At 37.5% G+C, this 12,928-nt stretch overlaps 2 protein-coding genes across 3 annotated transcripts in view; both read right to left on the reverse strand.

The window, feature by feature from the left end:
* oxsr1b (oxidative stress responsive kinase 1b) overlaps window positions 1-8,846 on the reverse strand; it is a 40,262-nt gene extending 31,416 nt beyond the window's left edge. The window contains exons 1-2 of the mRNA XM_077555163.1: window positions 8,327-8,846; window positions 1,512-1,624 (exon numbers count right to left, since the gene is read on the reverse strand). Of these exons, the coding sequence (XP_077411289.1) occupies window positions 1,512-1,624; window positions 8,327-8,414 (201 nt within the window). The 5' untranslated portion in view covers window positions 8,415-8,846. The remainder of the gene's footprint in view (window positions 1-1,511; window positions 1,625-8,326) is intronic.
* A 414-nt stretch (window positions 8,847-9,260) lies between these two features.
* On the reverse strand, window positions 9,261-12,168 carry myd88 (MYD88 innate immune signal transduction adaptor). Of its 2 annotated transcripts, none has more exons than XM_077553960.1 (5): window positions 11,782-12,167; window positions 10,482-10,613; window positions 10,230-10,407; window positions 10,057-10,148; window positions 9,261-9,874 (listed from the first exon to the last, which is right to left on the reverse strand). In XM_077553960.1, exons 1-5 carry the CDS (start codon window positions 12,098-12,100, stop codon window positions 9,720-9,722), a joined length of 876 nt encoding a protein of 291 aa, XP_077410086.1. In that variant the 5' UTR covers window positions 12,101-12,167; the 3' UTR covers window positions 9,261-9,719. The 2 variants fall into 2 exon arrangements, 1 of the variants encoding a protein (XP_077410086.1); XR_013289643.1 differs by having other exon boundaries at window positions 9,811-9,874; window positions 10,057-10,119; window positions 11,782-12,168.
* Between the last annotated feature and the right edge of the window lie 760 nt (window positions 12,169-12,928).

Consider the following 12,928-nt stretch of genomic DNA (forward strand, 5'->3'; position numbering starts at 1 on the left):
CATACTACCAAATGAAAGATTGGACTCTCATCTTTCATCAGAAAAAAAAGTTAGTTTCTACCTTATTCCGTTTTTCAGTAATCAACAATAGAAAATGGTTAGTTTCACCTCTGTTTTGAAAAAAAAAACATCTTTTAACGTCTTTGGCACTCCTCCATAGGATTTTATTAAACGTTATTTAACGTTTTTGGCAGTCAAAGAGTTAAGAGTAAGCGGTTAGCACAAAATGCTAACTAGCCAAAGCGTCAGCGTCAACATTGACAGAATTAAATGAAACTAAATTAAGACCTATATATCCTAGTTAAGCATTTTTTTAAATGAGTGGCAATTTTCCATTCTTATCATTTTTAATTTCTATTTTTATTTTATTTAAATTTTTATTTTCATTAATTAAATTATGTTAATGGGCCATATATCTTCATTCATAAATACAGTTGACCGCCGCTATTTGCGAGGGTAGGGACCATATAATTGACACCCATTGAAATGTATTGTAGATATTTTTAACAAATCCCACAAAATCTTAAAAAAATAAATAAATAAATTAAAAAAAAGCTTCAAAATACATTTTTCAAAGAAAACTGAGGAACTAACTAAATCGATGGTGATCCAACCCAGAAACCACCATCCGTCATGGGTGACATTTTATAGCAGAACTTGAACTGAGCAGTTTCACAGACTTTGGATCAGTACCAGTCCGTGATCTGTTCAATCCAATAAATAAAAAGTTTGGACTCGCGTTGAGATTAACGTCATCCATCATGTGATGGATGCACAAGTCAATGTAAGAGAATCCAAAATGACGTGCGTCTGCAGGAAACAGACCTCTCACATTTTTGTTTTTGTCTTTTTTTTGGAGTCGGATGGTTTGCATGTCGCAGGACATCCAAGCCCTCGCTGGACTAAATGACTGATTGTCCTGATCCGAGCCCGGGCGGGTCGGTGTCGCGAACTGGTGCCGCGCTGGCACAGAGAAGCCACTATGGGAACAATGTGGCGTCACGGACGACAAACGAGGAAGGCACGGACGTCAAAATGTTGTTTTGGCACAAGGGATTCCTTGCGAAGATCAAGAATCAATCTTTCATGTTTCATTCAAAATTTTATGAAAAAAATCAGTTGTTTTTTTTTGCCCTAGTCCACAGTGCGTGAGTGTAGCTTAGCAATTTTCTGCCATTCATGAATTTCACAGACTTTTTTGAAAAAAAAATTATTTACTCCAAAAAAAAAAAAAAAAAATGGAAATCTGGTTTCTATGTCAAGCTTCCTTGCTGGCAAACTGCGGCATTGCAGGAAAACCACAGAAAAGAAAACCAACTGTACTCCATGTCACAGATACGAAAATGTGCCTAATTCCCCCTCTGGAGGAAAAAAAAAAAAAAAAAGTAGCCAAGAACCTGCCAGTTATTTCCTCTCATCACAAAATGAGCACGTAAGAATCTGATCTCAATCCCAATCAGATTTGAAAACGTGAATATGAAAAGATTTGCCACTGTCGTTCTTGCGCTTACCAAGAGTTCGTCCATATTGGTCTGGCACTTCTCCAGGTTGATGCGCTTGATGGCCACCTTCTCCTTGCGCGGAATGCAGTAGGCGGCTTGAACCACAGCTGTGGCCCCGCTCCCTGCAGCCAGAATGAAACAACAACACTCTCATCATGGATCAAGTTGACGGCAGCCGTCCCGCTGGGATTAGTCTGTCCTGTGGCACGTAACAGGACAGTTATTTTTACAGCTTACAACTGTGACCGCAGATGAGGGAATCTCCCGCGCCGACCGTTGAATGGTCACGAACCGAGTCGCCGTCCATTGGTAAAACCCTGACTGACAGTTTTTGAGTATTTTGACTGATCTTTCCCATAGAATAAACCTGCTATAATAAAAAAAAAGTAGACACTCAGTAGGAGTGTCAGGCGATTAATTTTTTTAATCATAATTAATCGCATGACTTCAATAGTTAACTCACGGTTAATCGCAAACTAAATGTACAACACGTTTTCAGTAGTGCTGTCAAAGTTGAAGCATTACCTAATTAATTAATCACATTTTTTTTTAAAAAAAAATCGCATTCATCGTGTATTAAAGCAGATTAATCGCATAATTAATTTTCGTGATAGCAGATGGTTACCTTAAAAGGTAGCACAGGTCGTGTTTGGGCAATTTAGAAAAAAAACAGTGAAGAAAAGCATTTAATAAATGTTTGCGTATGACATTCGGAATATTTGTTTGTGTCAAACTATCGGGGTCATTTTTTTCTCTCCCATTTTTAAAATTATGCAAGTATTTAATTGATTAGAAAAAGGAGGAGGATTAGCGTGTGCAGTGGATGAAAAAAAATTTGAAAACGTCCTCATAACATTAAATGTCGAAAGAATTAACACATAACAGGTGCTCTTTAAATTTGGCAGGCAAAAAATGTTGATAAAAAGCCATTTGAATTAAGCGAATAATCGTGATTAAGCAAATCTTAAAAATTTGGAGTAAGCTCTAGTTTTCATACTCTTAACATAAAATATTGAAATGAAATTGATATTGAAATGTGATATTAATTTGTGTTGAGGTAATTCTTCTGCCACTAGATGGCATAACTGCATTTTTCTTGTCATATTAAGAGCTATCTAATCTTTAACATGAAGTTGTGACAATTCTGCACATTTTTCAAATTGTAAAATACAACTTGACCCCAGTCTCCACAAATATATGCATTATTATCATTTTTTTTTTATTAGTGATGTTAAACTAACTAACTTTAAATTAACGCACTCATTTTGACACCCATAGTCTTTAGTAATTATTAGAACATGGGTTGGTTTCAACATTACTGGAAAAAAAACCCATAACTGTCAATATAAAATGTTTTTAATATTCATCAAAGACCTCCTAAAGGTCTGGTCTCACACTTTGCACTCAAGCCGTGTTTGACGCGTGCGACGCCGAGAGCACTTTTTCCTCTGGCAAGAAGCTCCGAGGGGCGGAAGAATGAGCAGCGTGCTCGTCCACCCTCCACTAAGCTTTCCCTAACCCCTTCGCCCTCATCTTGGCTATGCCCAAATATTAACAAAGCGCCCATTGTTTGGACTTTTTCATTGAGCCGAGAGCCTCTGAAGATTTGGAAATAGGGGAGGAGGCGTGTTGAAGATCAAATCTGCTCTCAGAGTTTAATTAAAAGAGAGCCGGCCCGACCCTGTGAATTTCTATGTTCACGTTTCGAATGCTGAAGAAATACCGTACAAAGCGATTCAACATGATGCAAGTTTGGCTCTCCATGATAATCCAATAAAATTGCAATTTCCCGTGTCATTTCCTGGATGTGACGGACCAATAAAGGGTCACGTCTTTGATGATTGTAAATACCGAAGACGTTGGACATTTTGGAATCTGGGAAACTCGTACAAAAAAAAAAAAGCAGCTTTTGCTTTGGCTTTTTTTTTTTTAAGTATATTAGTTAGCATAAATGTTGCCAATAGTTTTTTCGACTGTTTTGTTGTTTTCAAATATGACAACCACAATGTCTTTACGTATTCATCATTTTTTGTTTAAGTGTAGTCAGATCTAGTTTTTGTGTTTTGATGAAGTTTTTTTTAATGGCGGCCGTTCTGGAACTGCTCATTTTTATTTCTCTTGTTTGAAAATCAGAAGTAATTGGTTACACGTAACTGCTGCATTAAAAAAAAAAATTACGATTTTATTATAATATAATAATAATTAATAATAATTATTATTATTATTATATTAATTAATTAATAATTATAATTAATAATTATATTATTAATAATTACTCTGCTTTAATCGAGTACGTATTTTTTATCATGATAATCCACTATTCAATACATTTGAAAACAAATATATGTACTTTCTACTTTATGTCAAAATGAACTTGATGCTTAATGTAAAAAAAAAAAAAAAAAAAAAGCACAGTCAAATACAGTTGAATTCACAATTGATTGAAATTGAGGTGGAAAAAAACAACAACAAAAAACAAGGAAAACAGCAACATTGATTTCTGACCAAGCCGAGCTCAAATGCTTTCTAGTAATCGCTGCTCCTACTACGAGCGCAACCTCACAAACCTCTGGGAGTGGGCCAGCCAGAGTTTGGGGTTGGGGGGGGGGGTTGATCCTGGCCCAAGCAAACACACGCTCACACACTTAAACATACACACGCAGTCATCCAGTTGCCGAGACCACGTCGGGGTGTAAATTCCTCAGCGCAAACAAACAGCGAGTCGTCAGGGATGGCGAGCTGGATGAAGCACGTGTTGGCGCGTGTGTTGATGTGCGTCTATGTACGGCAAAAATGTTGGGGGAAAAAAAGAGGGACATTATTGGCTTTGGGGGTCACGTTGCAACGTGCTGAATCAAGCACAGCTTTGCGTTAATACCAGACGGGGACAGAATGGACCAACTGCTGGGGGCGCTATTTGCTAGCATAGTTCAATCGGTTGTCCATTTATTTATTTATTTATTATTACGTCAGAAACAGATTTAAACACAATATACTGAGAGAAAGAGACTGGATCAATCTCAAATTTTCTAAACTAACAAACTAAACTTATCATCTCACAAACAAAATGCCCAAAGATGTCAATTATAAAATGAATTTACGGTCATTGTTTCCTGTAGCCATATATCACAGGATTACAGCGGATGACATTTAATCATTCTCAACAAAAACTGTGTTGAATTACAGTAAAATAGTTCTTCTTCTTTTGGAATTTACAACGTCTCAAATTAAGTGTGGTCTAGTGGTCAAAAGTAGAACTACAATTGATTTATATATATATATATATATATATATAGCTATTTGCTGACAAAAATAATAATAATAATAATAAATCACCTATTTACATTTTTTTTTGCTTTTTCTGTAAAAGCCCTAAGATGGTCCCAGGTAATAGAAAAGTAGTAATTGGTGTCAAGAAAATATGTTGAGGCAATACATCATGAGTGAGAGATTTGGATGTTAAGGATGATTTCTGGTGCATTTTTCAGGAAGAAAAAAAAAATCTGTATACCATCAATTTTTAAGGTTATGAATTTGAAACACAAACTGTTATGGGATCAGAGTTTATGGTTGAATTAAAACTACTGTAATTTTTAAGAGTGCAACAAATACTTGTGGTTTTTCACTATTTACCATAATTTTTTAGCGGTGACTAATGTGATTCACTGTGTTGAAGGAGAATCCCTTCAGTAAAAATGATCGGAAAACGAATCATGAATAGGCAAGTAACCTGATGGGCTGCCAGCAGCCATAAATCATTGTTTGCAGGCTTTGTTCAAAAGAAAGAAAGAAGAAAGACCAGCTGAGCAAGTCTGAGATGGATCGTTCTTCGGAATCCATCAAACCGACAAGGTCCTCCCTCCTCCTTTTCCAATAGTGTCCTTTAACTATGACATTTTTGTGGATATCTGAGGAGCAGTCCACAACTTTTTCCCCGCTTTGGACCAAAGAGAAAGCGGCGCTATTGACCAACTGTCAGACAATATCAATTGTCTGGCCGTGGTCGGTGTTTGGCGACAGCAGCGAGCGGGCGCTGCTCCAAACGTCACGCCTCGCTTGCTAATGATATGACAGAAGACGACTTAATCATTGATAGTAAAAAAAAAAAGCACTAGGATTTTTTTAAAGACAGATTTAAAAGAAGTTTTAAATGTGCCTATGAGGAATACAAATAGTGAAGCGGTTTGAAGCATTTACATTTAAATATCGGTTGCGGAAAGCATTAGAACGCTCCCACGTCAATGCTAATCGTTAGCCCATCTAGCATTAGCATCTTAGCAACAAGCTAATACCAGCTCTTAGGCAGAACTTTGAGCTTGTTTCAACATATAATTCTCTTTGTTTGGTTTGATAGTAAACTTGTGACCGTGACTATTGAGCGCTATGTTGCGTTAGCGTAGCATTTTTCTCTCTCTAAGCTCCATTTGTTTCCATCACAGCCTTGACATAAATATCACAAATGTATACGGTATACTGTCGGACGGACTTTCTCAAACAACATTTTCAAGTCAAGCGTCCACCCCGAGACGGCGTCCAAAGCGGCGTAAAAAAAGAAAAAGCGAAACATTGACAAAACAAGTTTGCTCTTTGCAAATCGTGTTTTCTGTAAGCATATATCTTGACGAGCCATATTATGGCTGTTGCCATAACGTTTCCCAATGTGTGAAAGTGACATTGTGGCAAATAAGCTCTTACTGTATGTTGTGACTTAAAAGCTTGAAAAAAAAAAATTTAAAGATAAATTGATCGAAGCGGTTTTAAAACACAAGGAGGTGATTCCGGCTACTAATGAGAAGTCGCACTGGGGTCAACTAGAGTTCATCAAGTGCAAACGACACATTATCAGATTAGCATGGCCTTGAATTAGCTTCTTAATGGAGCAGGTATGCGAGGGCCGTGTCAATGTCACAAACTAGCTTTGCGAGCTTTTTTAATTGAGTTTTTAGGATAAAATGTTTGCTTTTTCAGCGGCGATGTTGCAGAATATCCAATATGAGGGCTGAACGATTTGGCAAAATAATCTAATTGATATCCCCCTCCCCCACAAACACTGCGATTTAACATGTGAATAATTAATACTATAAATATAAGTGAATTATAAAATGTAAAATTGAACTGCTGTGACACTTAAATGAAAGTACAGCACATGATTTACCCATAACACATTTTCAGATGTTCTAGTAGGCTTTTCCTGACATTTTTGGTGCATTCCAGCAGAAGTCTTACGTTTTTGTGCAAGCTGTTCCGAGGTGCTGACCAGGTGACGCTGCTACATACACACACCTTTGTGTTTTTAGCAAAGTGAGGGCAGGGTCACTTATCTGAAGGGCGGGACAGCGCTAGGCTGCAGTGCAAACGTGACTCAGTGGTGCTAGGGTGAGGAACCTGAGGGCCGCAAGATCTTTGGATAAGGCCTGGCTTGCTTCTTCAAACAAATGAACGATTGCCCATATGTTCAATCTTTCTTTTTTCTTTTTGAATGAACTTAAAATTGAGGATTTATACAACGTAAAAATGAGCAGACTCCGCACCACAAAACAAGAAGAACATAGCCTAATTCATATTTATTGCCTATTATATGGAAGAACAAGTTACAATATTTATATTTTTATGAATGAAATGTGTTGTGCAATACAGCCATTCCAACCACCAAATAAAAACTGCAGCATTTTTTTTATTTTTTATAAATTGATTCATTTACTATATATGGACAGTTTGAATATATTTTTGCTAAAAAATATTTGTATGCAAAGCAGCAACACAGATTCTGATTAAATTAAAATTAGGCGCAGTTTAATTTTAAATCATTTAATATTTCTACGGTTGATGTATTGCCTTTTTGTTGTTTTTTTGCCAAGCAGCAATTTGCTACATTTTATTTTAACTCGGGATGTTCGATACCACATTTTTTCAGATTGATACCAGTACGGATACTCAACTCTTGAGTAGTCACCGATACTGATACCAAGTACCGATAGCACTAGTACTTTTCATGTATTTAAAAAAAGAAGAAGATAATTTTAAAGACCTTTACATCTTAATATAGCATTGTTCCTTAAAATTGCATGAAAATAATAGCACTTTGGTATTCTTCTAACTTCTAGCTCCTGATAGTAAACAGTAACACAAGAGGGCAGCCGATACATCACGAGTACTGATACCTTGAAATAATTTTTATATTTAAGCTTGATATCAGCCTGATACCAATACCTGATATCTGTACTCGCCCATCCCTAATTTTAACAAATCAATTATTTAAGCAGTTTGATTTTTTTGCTTCTTTTTTACAAAACACCCAGTGAAATGATCATTAAAAGTATAACAGTGAAATGTAATTTTATTAAAGATTAATTAACAATATTTGGACGGTTTGAATATATGAAAGATTTTTGGGGAAATGCAACAATCAAAATAAAGGTAGAAGCTGTTGCATTTTATTTTAAATTCCCTACGTAACAGTCAACAGAGAGTCAAACTTTATTCAAGATATAATTGTGAATAAATGCTTTCTCCATGCAAAATGTTATTTAGCCATGCCACACACTATTCAGCCGCAAATGCTCGTTTCACCACACCGGTGTAGCCCAACTGGGCGGGGCTGTCTTTCTCAGTGGAAACATTCCATATACTCGAAGTTCTAACACCGCCCGGCAAGGACTGTCCCACAATTAAGTCACCCTTCCTTTGGTTCAGGGGAAAGGGGAGATGCTTAGATGATTAAAAAATAAAAACATCACGGTTTATATTCAGGGTTCAGCAAGCGTGTCTATTCACAGACTCTCAAGCGGAAGGAAAGCTAGCAACTTAGCAGCAATATCACATACCAATCACCTCGTGTAGCTCATAGTCATCTTTGTTGATGGACCACGGTTGGGAACTCAGGTCCTCCGACATGGCTGAGGTATTTGCCATCTGACACCGTCGAAGAAAAAGTGTCGGCGCCGCAGGCAGGGCGTTGAAAAAAGTAACAAGTACTCCAAGGAGCGGCAACAAGGGCGACACTTTTCCCTTCTTTGCGAATCCTGCAGCACTCCTGCTGTCATTCCCAAAGTTTGACACAAGGCTCGCGGCCCCGCCTACCGCATTCCTCCTCGGCAAATGTGGACTCCCTCCGCGGCCATGTTACTTGTGGTCACTGAATGAGACTGAACGGCGGTGAATGACCAACTACCGCACCGGCATTAGTCCAAAAATGAAAACACTGTCGTGCCACGTCGCTGCCAATTAAACTACCTTCACGTCGGTTTTTCTTCGATCGTTTATATTATTACTACGTTCCCCTCAAAGTATTTCCTTAATTACAAAACGTAACTACAATTCAGGTTTCGGTGAATCACAACCGGCAGTCCAAAGTGAGGGCACGCTTGAAGTTGACACCGTTTTGATTGGACAATGCGACAGTACGTCGCGCTGTGATTGGCTGTTGATTAATGTCGTAGCGGAAATGTGTCGTGCCGACACTCCTATAACATGCGAGACTTGCGCAATAATGACACATAGTGGACGTTTTGTAAAATTTGTTGCAGTCATTTAGACGTTTTTCCTAAAATTACATTATATATACTTTTTAATTAATTCACGTAATTACATTTTTCGTTAATTGTTTTACTGTAAAAAAATAAATAAATCATATATTTTATTAATTAAAAATCAATTTTACAGTGTTAATATTATCAGGAGTATTTTTTAAATTAATTTTGGCGTTTTCCTTTCTAAAAATGGTTAATTCATATTCATTATTTATTAATTTATCCCATAAATAGTAAAAATTGTTTTATTTTTTCAAATTGCTGTTAAAAATAGACCATCATGTACAAACATGGAAATACAAAAGGTACAGGCGAGAAGTGAGAAGAGCAGTCAGTCAAATGTAGAAGTATACTGCATATACTGCATTTCCGCTATAATTTCCTACAGACAAAGAGGAAGCGCAAGAACCACGGAACTTTGCACTTTTCAAACCTTACAATACAAATTTGAGCAGCAGAGATAGCAAAAATATTTTTGTGCACTTTGTTTCTCATAATAAAAATCACAAAATATATTCTAAAGGACATATAAATATGCTTAAATGGCTCCAGTGTTAAGGTTTAGAATTATATGTTTTCACTATTCACGTAACATTTACAGTAGTTTGGTTTTGGGTCCCACTAATTTCTTGATAGTCGCCGCAATGACAGAAAAGCACTTTTCAAAACACACGTATAACAGTCACAACTATGGCAGAGAAAGAGCTTTGGCCAGCCGTTCCCAAAACCAGGTCTTCGTGTACTGATTTGTGTAGTCGCACACAGTCAGGAAGCTCAAGATCCTCGGGAACTGTTTTGTCATCGACTTGTAAACCACAGGGATGAGTCGTTTATTCCGAGCTCCTGTCATGGCAGAAAGCTTAAGTTGTCACAAATGAAGTCAAATACGCTGGTACCTTGACTTAAGCCAATACTTTCGCATCAAACAGGCTGACAAAGTTATTTTGTGTGAATTACATCCTTAAGGTCAAGGTACCGCTGAATAAAGTCAAATATGAACCCCAAAAAAAAAAAAAAATGTTCACCAGGAGAGAGGCTGAGTGCAAACTTAGTCTGGAAGTCACAGGCGTCACTTTCAATGTATTCATCTGAAATCACAACCACCATCCTCTTACACCTGCGCACATAAACGCCACAGTGAAAACCAAAAGGGGAAAAAAGTCAACCAAAAAGCAATAATGACGCATTATTATCTCACCTCTTCTCAATGAGCTCGCTGGTGATGGTCCACACGCACGAACCGGGCAGGACGTTACGGTCGAACACGCAAAGCTTGAGCCTGTGATCCGTCTGCTCCAGCTCTCGGATCATCTCGTGCACGAATGTGATGTCGCTCTTGCAGTAGCAAATGAAAGCATCGAACAGCTCGGGAGAACCTGGTGACAAAGCAGAAGAATAAAGTAGAGAATGCCGTTTCTGGAAAAGTCCGAATGAAAAAGTGTTGACTGACCTTCCGGATCATCCCCCAGGGTGAGGCCGGAGCGCTCGGGCGTGCGAGGGATGCAGCTGTCCACCTCGGGGACCTGGAGTGGGCGTACGGCCCTTTTCTTCAAACTCTCCTTATATTTCCTTACATCCTCCTCTAGTGGAAATACACGCACAAAAAGATAGTTAACCTCCCTCCACTCCGGATCTACGTTTACAGTTCCGTTATTTCAGATTTTATAACTATTCGGTTGTCTCTCGCCTTTATTTTGGGCGTAATTCCGCTATTGGCCTCAAGATGGCGGCACACTATTATGTTTAACAAATTGCGAAGAAGAATGAGTAAAAACAGGAAGTGTTTCGAGATCAGCTAGTTCTTGCTGTGAAATTTTTAATCCTGCTTTTAACGCCTACAGACAGTGACGGCTTTAGGTTAATTTTGTAGTGTACATCTTTGGGCATGATTAATGACAGCCATTGTGACAAGATAGGTTTGTTAGTTTGGAAAAAATGGGATTCGTTATTGTAAATCCAGAGGGATTGGCACATTTTTACATTGCACAATAGTTTTGTCTACTGTTATCCACTGCTCTTGCGTTCTCTCTCTCTCAATATATTATGTTTTTAAAAGTGTTTGTTTTATTTTAAAAGTGTGTTAAAATAACACTGGTCAACTAATTTTTACTATATTTTAAATAAACTTTTCTCGATTTTTTTTTGCTCCAATTCTGAATCTGTTGTCAGTCTTTCTCCAGCACATCATGTTTTCAAGTAGTGTATCTATAAAAAAAAAACTAATGTCCCAAAAAAAAAAAGAAGTATATATTTATAATTAGCGTCAAAATAACGTTGTTGTTTTTTAAAGGGAGATGTAAAGCCATGTCTGATTAAAATTTGCTCTTGATATACTTTTGTAATAATAATTTCACTTTTTCCGGGCTGGTCTGGCACGTATCCCCGGCGATGGAAGACAATCTACTGTACTTCGTTACTGTAAGTAGAGTTTTCAGGTATCTTAAAGTATTTATGGTATAGACGAATTTTTACATTTAGTGCCTGCATTTGAAAACGGAAGTACTTTTCAATCATAACTTTTCGATGTGTAGGTACTTATATATCATAATAAGCATGTTAGTCAACTTCGGCAGATAACACGGCGTTAAAAAAAGAAAAAGACAAAAATAAAAGAACGTAAACAGAAAGGTCAAGTAAATCGCGGTTGGCGGAAGTGCTACGTACATACAACCTGTTGGCACGTAGTTGAAACAGGAAGTGCCTCCAAACGCTAACTAATAATACTTTGACAGATAGAAAAGCTCTTGTACCCATCAGTGGACGAAGGTCCTCCACGACGTCTTTCCTCTCCACGTTCTCCAAGATGGACAACAAATGTCCTACGGTGGCCTCGGTCGAACACGCCTGCCAGTCCTCCAAGACCCGCTCAGTGGGGTTGGGGACCGTCTGGTAGTTGGTGATTTCCAGGTAAGAGAAGCCCATTGCCTCGGCCACCATCGTCCAGTCGGCGGCCACCATGTTGCGGGGGTTCAAGTAAAGGCTCAGCTGCTTCCTGACGGTCATGTTGAGGGCGACCAGAGGGACGGTGGACAGGTCGTCCACCGCCGTCGCCGAGGAGCAGCCGGCCATGTTGCTTCTTCACTTTTTGAGAGGACTTTTTTACAACATTGCGCAATGTACCTGAGTTGTGGAACTGCGTCACGAAGTGGGCGGAACCACCAAAACCACTGTAACTTATCGCAAAAAGAAAGAAAGAAAACAACCTCAGCTACTAAAACAATAATCCTAAATACCCAAAGCTAAAAAGAAAACATTTTAAATTGACAATTTCACAATACTACTGTACGTTAGCAAATAAATAAATAAAAATGTAGAACATAATTTTTTTTTTTACCCCAAAATATATATTTTTAATCCATTTATGTATAAACAGGGTAATAAAATTGGCATTTTCTTTCAGTGTAAATTAAATATCATATATATATATATATATATATAATTTACGTTTCTGCATTATGTATACATTTTTTTAAATGTGTCTTTTTCATCTTCAAATGACACAGTGCATATAAAACAGATAAAGGATGCTGTAACAGATGATAAAAACAGTAGTAAAATAAACTTGTATGTGTTTAACATGAATTTTATTAAATCATTGAATAATTATAGTTAAATTATTTATAAGTCATTATATTTTGAAATAAATGAATGATTATTTCACGTTACATGTACATATTAGCCATATCTTTTATCCCGTTTTGTAAATGTGAAATGTGGCCCCGTGAGCTTTCAAGTTTTCCCACCATTTCTGTGTGGTTTTGCTTGCTTTATTTTTGTTTCTGCAAACTTCCTCAAATCATCTCCCCACCCCTTTCGTCTCATGTGAGCGTATTTCCTGTAATCGCCGACCAGACATATGGGTTAGGAAAAAAAAAAAAATGAAGATAAACCCCCCTG

Source organism: Vanacampus margaritifer, chromosome 20 (genome assembly GCF_051991255.1).
Source record: "Vanacampus margaritifer isolate UIUO_Vmar chromosome 20, RoL_Vmar_1.0, whole genome shotgun sequence".
Classification (NCBI taxonomy): Eukaryota; Metazoa; Chordata; class Actinopteri; order Syngnathiformes; family Syngnathidae; genus Vanacampus; species Vanacampus margaritifer.